A 9,987-nucleotide genomic window follows, 5' to 3' on the forward strand; every position below is an offset into this window, starting at 1 on the left:
CTCCGTCTCCTGGGTTCAAGTGATTCTCTTGCCTCAGCCTCCCGAGTAACTGAGACTACAGATGCACGCCACCACACTCAGCTAATTTTTGTATTTTTAGTATAGAGACGGGGTTTCACCATATTGGCCAGGATGGTCTTGATCTCTTTACCTTACGATCCACCCACCTTGGCCTCCCAAAGTGCTGGGATTACAGGTGTGGGCCACTGTGCCTGGCTAATGGGGCCTTTTGAACTACACAGAATCCCCTCAGTTTCCCAAGATTCTGAGAAGTCCTCCTCTAGAGTTGCCAGTTGAGAATCACTGCATTAATGAATCATTGTTACAAGAGAGAGAAACCCACTAAAATCAGAGAAGTATGGGTCTGTTAGCACATGGTTATTCAAAGCTTTGTATTTCATGAGCATGATAATCTTTTTCAATACATTTGAAACCTCAGATATTTAAAAGTAGATGAAAAAATTGCTGTCACCAGGGTGACCTCTTTGTTAAATCCAGTTTATCTTTATTACACTTACCTTTTCTGCATTGATTCTGTTAACCGTATCTTCCTCTTTTTTTTCCTCCTTTGGTTTCTATAACACTGGGTTTTCTTCCTCTTTCCTGGACTCTTTCTTCTAGTAATCTATGATTCTTTTCTTTCCCTCAGCAATTAAATGTTACTGTTTCATGGGTTTCTTTCTTTCTTTTTTTTTTTTCCTTGCTTACTCTCTGTACTGCCAGATTTTTTCTTCTGTAATGGCATTCTGTAGTCTGGCATGAGAATTTCTGCAACAAGAAAGATAGCGTATAAATTACATCCAATACTTTGTGAGAGTTTAAATATGAATATATTTATATATGTAAATAGGGTGCATGTGTAAGAAGTCGGAAAAAGGAAAAGGATATGAAAAAAGGGCAGGCATTGAAGGCTGTAAGGCAGCTGAATCCCAAAAATACATAGACTTTAGAGTGAGATAGATTGTGTTTTGTAGCATGCAGAAGTAGAAGATGGTGCCAGGTAGAGTTGAAACACCATAATGGCAAGTGATGCTTGCTGGACCAAAAAAGTACCTTTCTGTTTGTTTTCAAAATTACTTTCAATTCCCCATGAAACCTAGCTATATCTGTTCCTAAATTTCAGTGAGATTCTTGTCCTTATTTACATAGTAAACTGCTATTCCTTAAGGAAATCTGAATGAATTACTTGTAACCAGAATTGATCACAGCAGCCTCACATACCATCTGTATGCTAGGGACTTCCATATCGAATCCTCTAGCCTAGATATTCTCAACTTCAGATTTATTTCAGTTTCATTTCCACCTGGATGTCTCATAGTTGTCAGAAACTGAACTCATCACCTTCTTGCACAAATATTATTTCTGAATTTCATCTGTCTCTGAATGGTATAGTTGACCAAGTTGGGTTGGTGGGGTGGCATAGAACCCTTCGATTAAAGCACTGTTTTCAAAGTACAAGCTGTGGGATTGCCTTAAATATCTGATAGTCATTTAGTATGTTTATTATATTTCCCCTAGATAGAGTTAAAGAATTGCTATATATGTAATTTTGCTCAACAATAATGTTGATGGTATCTAATATAAACGTATTTTCATTTATTGAACAAATTATTTATTGGGCAGTACAGTATTTATCAGGTATTGTCCTTAGTGTTGGAGCTAAAGCAGTAGACATGATCTCATGGAGTTTATATTCTAATCAATGGAGACAAAAAATAGATAAGCAAAAGATATACTGTATTAGTTATAATTGTTAAGGAAAAAATAAAGGAGGAAAGGGCTAGAGAATCTTGGGGTGGGAATGAGTGTTGCAATTTTTAAATAAGTTGGTCAAGAAAAACCTAACTGAAAGTACACACCATTAAAATAAAGCCTGGAAGGAAGTGAATGAAACTAGGTATCTGAGGGAAGAGTGCAAAGGTCCTGAGGTGGGAATGTGTGTGGCTTATGTAAAATACTGTAAGGTATGCTTATGTCCAGATAGGAGAGAAGGGAGAGTAGTAAAGGGTGGATTCAGGTAACCAGGGACCAGGTTCTATAAGGTCTTGACATAACTCAGAGTGAGAGAAGCCATTGGAGGGTTTTTTCTTTTCAAGTAGAGGAGCGACATGATTTAACATTTCAACAGAACCACGGTGCAGTGGTAAGAATAGACTGAAGGGAGAAGGGGACAGCAGGGGGCTGTTTTGATAATCTAGGCAAGAAAAGATGGTGGCTTGGGCTAGGGTCATAACATTGGTAGTGGTGAGAAACAGTAGAATTCTGGAATATTTTGAGAGTTGAGCCAAAGAGATTTGCTGCTGGATTGGATGTCATATGTGACAAGCGGAGTAGTCAAGGGTGACTCCAAGGTTTTTGACCTGAGCTTCTAGAAAGATACCATTAACTGAGATGCGGAAAAATCAAGAGTGATTAGCTTTGGAGAGGGAGTCAGGAACTCAGTTTTAGACATGTGATATTTGCAGTGTTCATTAGTTATCTAGTGGAGAAGTGAAATAAACAAATATCCAAGTCTGCAGACAGGGAATAAATTTGAAAGTCATCAATATTTAAAGTCATTGAGTCTGGATGAAATCGTTACAGAAGTAAGTGTGGATAGAGGAGAGGCAAGGTCCAGAAACTGAGCCCTTGGTTACTGCAGTGTTTGATTTTATGGTTCTTTTAAAGCAGAGGTGATGAAGAGGAACCAGCCTAGAAGATAGTGAAGCAACAGTCAGTGATGTGGGAGGAAAGCCATATTTTAAAAGCCAAGAAAAGAAAATGTTCCAAGGAGAAGGGACTAAAAAATGCCACGTGTTCCTGATAGGTCAGTTAAGATGAAAACTGGGAACTTACCACTGGATTCAGCAAAGAGGAGGTCACCGATGACTTTAATGAACATGTTTATGCAGTTATAGAAGTAGCCTTGTATACACTGTGGAGCCACTGAGGACTCTACAGCATTATTATGTCAAGCCTTAAACATGCTGACTTTCTCTGGGCTTTTGCCTTTGGAAGTATCAAATTAGCTCACTTATATCTATTCAATATCTTTGTTAAAAACAACAGCAAAATCCCAGTTTTTGAATGCTACTATGAAGTAATACTTAAATTGGTTTAGGCAATTTTCTTGAACTTGATTAATCTTTTGTTGCTTTTTATAACAGAATATGAAGAGAGTGGATTGTTGGAAACAGATGAGGTTTGTAAATTGAGTTTTCTTTAGTTAATTTTTAATGAATGAACTTGGGGATTCGTGTTCTTATTAATATATTGATCTTTCAAAGAAATTCTAATTTGTTCATATTGATTATAGCATATACAATTTAGCTTTGAGTTCAAGTTCATTTACCCTTAAGAAAACAAAATATAGAATGGAAAAAATAGGTTTTCTAGAATGTCACATTCATACTGATTTAATGGTTGTAAATTTTTCTCTTTTATTATGTGCCAGGCTACCCTAGATACAAGCAAAATAGTAGAAGCTTGTAAAGCCAAAACTGATGCTGGCGGTGAAGATGCTATTTTGCAAACCAGAACTTACGACCTTTACATCACTTATGATAAATATTACCAGACTCCACGATTATGGTTGTTTGGCTATGATGAGGTAAAAATTAGAAGCATTATATTTTAATATCAATATTTTAAATTGTTGGGTTTAATTTCTTCTTCATTAGGTCCATGGGTATTTATTGTAGTGTTTTAAATGTTGGAAATCATTTATTTTACAGTTTTATGATTAATGTTGAACTTGATTCTTTCTTATTTTGAATGAACTATAAATTATTCAGTGTAGCAACAATAATGCTAAGACATAAACAGAAATAGTCTGTTACGTATTCCTTGACCTCTAAGCTTATGCCTTCAAAATGTGAGGGAAATTTAAATTTTGTTTGGGATTACATCAGTTGGGTATGTAGGCATTTAGAGAATGACCATTGTCACATGTGAAGAAAGTGGATTGTTGTATGTATGTATTTTTCCCCTTAAGACAGAAAACTCATCTGCTTAATTGAATTAAAGGATAATTGATATTAACTTGTTTAATCTGTCATTCTTATGGCTATATATGGGAAACAAGAAAATAAAATCAGTCTAAAAGATGAGTTACAAAGCTATAAAATGTTTTGACAGCCACAAACTTGTCTTTTTGTGAGATTTTTTTTCTGCATTAGGGGGTAGCTGTCACAGAGCTTGGCTATGACTCCTTCCTGTCCTTCCCTTGATATTAATAAATTGTAAAATTTCCCGGAAATCATTCTAAACAGTCTAGAATTCTAAATTGCAAGTGACGTGAGATGGAGAACTAAATATATTAGAAACCTTGAGATTTAGGCTGAAAGTTTCTAAATAGTAAATTTTTTTTTTTTTTTTTTTTTTGAGATGGAGTCTCACTCTGTCGCCCAGGGTGGAGTGCAGTGGCGCAATCTCAGCTTACTGCAAGCTCCACCTCTGAGGTTCACGCCATTCTCCTGCCTCAGCCTCACAAGTAGCTGGGACCACAGGTCCCCGCCACCACGCCCTGCTAATTTTTTGTATTTTTAGTAGAGACGGGGTTTCACCGTGTTGACCAGGATGGTCTTGATCTCCTGACCTCGTGTTCTACCCGCCTCAGCCTCCCAAGTGCTGGGATTACAGGAGTGAGCCACTGCATCCGGCCCTAAATAGTAATTTCACAGCATTTTTTATGCTTTCAGCAACGGCAGCCTTTAACAGTTGAGCACATGTATGAAGACATCAGTCAAGATCATGTGAAGAAAACAGTGACCATTGAAAATCACCCTCATCTGCCACCACCTCCTATGTGTTCAGTTCACCCATGCAGGTATGTATATGTAGAGATAAATATATTTTTTGGTGTGATTGTATATTTCATGGATTTGTTACTTGAGAATCTTGAAACATAGAACCCTAACAGAAAAAAATTTTCTTAATAAACAAGTAAAATTCTCTCTTGTCCTCCTTAGAAATTTTCTTGTGCTTACATATATAAGAAAAAGGAAAAAAACAACTCACCAATTTAAGTTTAATACGTTAAGAATTTTTTTGTTCTCTGTGGGTGTTTGTAGAATAGATGGATCTTTGTGATTTTACTACACTTTTTAGCTCCCAGAACAGTTTGGAAGATTCTGTTTTTGACTCAGAAATAGTCATCATTTAGATATGGTTTGCTGTGTTGTGACTGCTTTTCTGTGAATGTAGACCATAGAGTTAACCTTGTGATTTTTTTAGGTGACCTATTTGCTTTCTTTTATTGATTAGTGAAGGGAGATATATGTATGTATGTTCTTCAGTTGAGAGTTCGTCAGCCTTAGCAAGTCAAGTGTGTTTATATATTGGGATTTTCTTTGTGTCAGTGGCTTTTCACAGAACCAAATCTGTGAAGCTAAACCTATATACATGATTTGTTCAAAATTTTTCTTTAAAAAAAAAAGTTATTACATGCTAATTTCTTTAGGTTGGTTATTTCTAATAGATAACTTTTGCAGTTGATTGGAAAATACTAGTAAGTTTTTTTCGGTGAATATTGGTTACATACTAGTAACAGTATTTTTCAGTGAAACTCATTCTGTTGACCAATTAGATGAAACATTTCATTTTCTCTTCCCTCTAGTTAAAAACAACCTTTAATATTTTCTTCTGGTATTCTGCAACCTCTTTACTCTCAAACTTTAACCCCATGGGAGACCTTGATCATTTTTTCATTTTTTTAATGTCTGAAACTTTAATTGCTGGCTATGAAAAATAATTTAGGAGCCATTAGCTTTAGTTTTGAATTATGTAATCTAAAAAGTTTTCAGTTTTTAGAATTATTCTCTTGATTCCTCTTATGGTTTAAGGTCTTAGGATGGTGCTTATCAAACTGAAGCATATTTCTTTCTGAGGTGTAAAATTTACTCATTTGGGGGAAAAGTAATTTAACTGGTAATTATGTTAAACATTTTAATAAAATAGATGACTATATTGTGGAATGGGATGCAAATATTTCAAAAAATCTGAGTGCCTATAAAATAAAACTTCAAGGATATTTTAGACCGTTCTATGGGCTGCCTCAGATTGTGCCTTCAAATCCTCTGGAATGATACATTCCCTCTCATATTCTAAGTTAACTGCCTCTATCGAAGGTTGTAGTCGTAAAAACTGAAGCAGCATTATTTAAGCCAAGGTATGTTAAAAAGACTTTCTTTAAAAATTGTCTTTTTCTTAGTTTTTGTGCCTAGATACTTTGATACCACTATTTTCTGTAGCACAGGAGAGATACCAATTGGCCATGATGTATAGATAGGATAGAAACTTCATATAAATAAATACCTTTCTTTTTATAAGCAAAAATAATTGTTTTTACATAGAATTGGATAAATTTTAGAATACCCATTAGGACAAAGAAACAAATACAAACCTCTTAACTCTGACCAATTAGCTTTTCTTAAACCCTCTCAATTTTGGCTTGTTCTCAACTAAATCAACAGCCCAGATCACACGATTATAGATACCTCTTTGCTTTTTTGTCCAACTGACACCATGTGCCTTTTTTTTTTTTTTTTTGTAATTTGCGTGATATGACTCTTTTTTGTTTCTTAGAGCAAACAGCTGTCATTCCACATTTTCTCCTGCATGATTTCCCCTTCCCTGGTTTTCTGCCTTCCTTATCTGTCCCAATTATCAGAACACTAACTAATGCCATTGTGCCTGCTGTGACTACCATAGCTTTTTAAGATTACGCCCTCCACTGGTAAAACTATTTGCATGGCATAACAATCTATAATCTTGTGTTTTGGAAGTGGAGGGGAGATATTTTATAATTTAACTATTTTAATAAATACTTTATAGTTATTGGGGAATGGTGGGAGAGATAAGTTTGTAATGTAACTATTATATTAAAAATTAATTCACTGACAGTAATACGGTCGATTTCTTTACAAATGAAAATGTGTTTTTCCTCTTTTGGTCTAATCGGTCTACATTAATAATTTTTTTTTTGGCTTCTAGGCATGCTGAGGTGATGAAGAAAATCATTGAGACTGTTGCAGAAGGAGGGGGAGAACTTGGAGTTCATATGTATCCTTCCCTGTGTGTAGGATTAATGGCAAAATGGCTTTAGGATTTTTTTTTTTTTTTTGAGAAATTTAGTGTAACCTTAATGACATAGTACCTATAACTTGTTTTAACTTCTCATATCTGAAAATCCTAGTGGAAGTCTTTAATTTATTTAGAAAATGTTTTTTGTGGTAGTTACACCTTGCTTAGTTGATTAGAACATGTCCCCATGTGTAGCAGTAGCTCAGCCTTGTTACAGAGGTAACTACTAATTTAGAGTAATAACATGAGTATCTTTTTCTTAGGTATATTTCCAATTTAACTTGTTACCAAAAATGTACTTTCCCATCAGGTAAAAGTAAAATTATAGGTTGTGTCAATTGGAGGTGTCTCTGAAGCAAATAATTCAACTTAAACAAATAGGTAAATTAAAAAGTAATTAATGTACTACATGAAGTGCTTTAGATATTCTTAAAATATAGTATGTTCATTTTTCTCAAGACAGTAGCACCTTTCTTGTATCTTACTATAGTTTTCCTACTCAGTTTTCTTGGATTGACAAAAGTAATAAATTCAAGTTAATGCCCAAGCAAACTGTTGGATCCTAAAGTACCTGTACGCATAGCATAGATTCATCACACAGTCAAAATCAGTGATTAAGATGCCAGATAGCTTGAATTAGTTTCATGCTAGGTTAATAGTTGACACGGTGGTGGTTTCTGTTACTAAGTATTAGATTAGATATGGAGACTCAGACTGAGGGGCGTTGCTAATAAAGTGTGTCCCTAAGAAGAACTATGAGCTGATTTGATATTGAAACAAACCTAAAACTTCCAGTCCAAACCATATTTACTCCTAAAGTCCTATTATGCCTAACTGGCACATCTCTATGCTGGATACTAGGAAGCAACTGGGAAGACTGTCTATATATAATTCATAATAGTAATTGGTTTCCCCCAATGAAAAGTAAGCTCTTTTTTTTTTTTTTTTTTTTTTTTTTTTTTTTTTTTTTTTTGAGACGGAGTGTCGCTGTGTCTCCCAGGCTGGAGTGCAGTGGCGTGATCTCGGCTCACTGCAAGCTCCGCCTCCCGGGTTCACGCCATTCTCCTGCCTCAGCCTCCCAAGTAGCTGAGACTACAGGCGCCCGCCACCACGCCCGGCTAGTTTTTTGTATTTTTAGTAGAGACGGGGTTTCACCATGTTAGCCAGGATAGTCTCGATCTCCTGACCTCGTGATCCACCCGCCTCGGCCTCCCAAAGTGCTGGGATTACAGGCTTGAGCCACCGCGCCCGGCCGAAAAGTAAGCTCTTAACGTTTTTAAGTGCAATGAACATAAAAAAATTTCAGAATTTAATTAAAGACAGTCCAGTAAAGCAGTGTGACAAATACATACAGTAACCTAGAATCAGTCTACTATATAGGGTTTTCATTTAAGTTTTTTCTCTTTTGCTACAGTACTTTTATAGTCTATTCTGCCTTATTTTCTGACATAACTCTAGCAAACTTAAAGGGGTCTAGTAAATGAGTACATTTTGTACTCGATTAAACAGGTATAGCTTTGTCCCTTTATTTTTATATCAAAGTAATTGTGCTTATATGAACACCTACTCATTAAGAAGCTTCAAATTCAATATTAGAATGAGTGGTCAGGTAACTTTAAAGAGCCTCATGTTAAATAGACACAAATTTGCATAGTTGAATTCTTTAATAGACTTAATTTAAGGGTTTTTGATTTTTTTTGAGAAATTAATGGCTTAATAAAATGGATAATTACAACATGGGCTTAAAACATAGAACTGTTTACAAATCTTATTTTCCTTAACTAAACCTTTAGGTATCTTCTTATTTTCTTGAAATTTGTACAAGCTGTCATTCCAACAATAGAATATGACTACACAAGGCATTTCACAATGTAGTGAAGAGAGCATAATATCTATCCTAATTACTGGTTCTGATTTTTAAAGAATTAACCCATAGATGTGACCATTGACCATATTCATCAATATATACAGTTTCTCTAATAAAGGGACTTATATGTTTATGCATTAAATAAAAATATGTTCCGCTACCAGCCTTATTTGTTTAATAAAAATCAGTGTAAAGAGACAGTTTTTCTTGCTTCTTATTAAAAGGTTATGATTTGATTTCCCCTAAATAACAATAAGTGAAGACATCTGTCTCATATAGAATGATGACAGATTATTTTTGGTTCACATTTATGAGGAAGGTATTAAATGTATAAGTCTCAAAACTAGGATTAGAAAACACTGTGTGCTAGACTGTCTTCTTTTCTTTGTTCCTTTTGTTTTCTCTTACCTTTTCCTGTCTGCTGATAGTTAATATTTATGATGCGCTTACTGTTTGCCATGAACTCTTAAGTACTATTACTTACATGTTTCCCAATTGTTGTATTAAGTTCATAGCACCAAAATTATTTTTTATTAAGGATTCGGGAATATTTCTTCTATTGTGATTGCCTGGTAGAATACTAGAATTTAAAGGGATAATAAGTTTATTCTGTCATATCACCTTATAGATCTAGGTATAGGAGTTTAGAAAGGCAAGTATTCTGCTCTAGGATACATACTGAAAGCCAAGGAGGAAAACCTAAGCCCTTTGTTCTCTTTATACCACTACATGCCTCATCTTTGTTCTTTCAGTAGTCTGCACAAAGTGGAATGGCTAATCTTGTCCATAGTTTTGTTTTATTTTCTCCTCATCATTTAAGAATATCCTCCTTGCTTTCTTTCTTTTCCTCCCTTTTCCAATCAATTATTGTATTACAAGAAAATCTCCATAATGAAGTTAATGACTTGGAGGTATTGTGGTGTTTGATACGGTATAATACGGAGATGATAAACATGGACGTCATCCTCATACTTCAAAATATTCTGCTTGCTCATGTAGACAGAAAACTGCTCTCCTTTCTTAAATTGATCTTTTAAACCGATTTTACTGGAATTTTT

At 34.9% G+C, this 9,987-nt stretch overlaps 1 protein-coding gene across 2 annotated transcripts in view; it reads left to right on the forward strand.

Annotated features, from left to right (window-relative positions):
• The window catches only part of LOC105470399 (autophagy related 3), a 28,981-nt gene extending 19,854 nt beyond the window's left edge, over positions 1 to 9,127 (forward strand). For both annotated transcript variants that reach the window (XM_011722359.3, XM_011722360.3), the window contains 5 exons: positions 3,147 to 3,181; positions 3,434 to 3,589; positions 4,680 to 4,807; positions 6,973 to 7,041; positions 8,856 to 9,127. In XM_011722359.3, the coding sequence (XP_011720661.3) occupies positions 3,147 to 3,181; positions 3,434 to 3,589; positions 4,680 to 4,807; positions 6,973 to 7,041; positions 8,856 to 8,937 (470 nt within the window). In that variant the 3' untranslated portion in view covers positions 8,938 to 9,127. The remainder of the gene's footprint in view (positions 1 to 3,146; positions 3,182 to 3,433; positions 3,590 to 4,679; positions 4,808 to 6,972; positions 7,042 to 8,855) is intronic.
• Positions 9,128 to 9,987: the final 860 nt, after the last annotated feature.

Source organism: Macaca nemestrina, chromosome 2 (assembly GCF_043159975.1).
Source record: "Macaca nemestrina isolate mMacNem1 chromosome 2, mMacNem.hap1, whole genome shotgun sequence".
In the NCBI taxonomy this organism is placed as follows: Eukaryota; Metazoa; Chordata; class Mammalia; order Primates; family Cercopithecidae; genus Macaca; species Macaca nemestrina.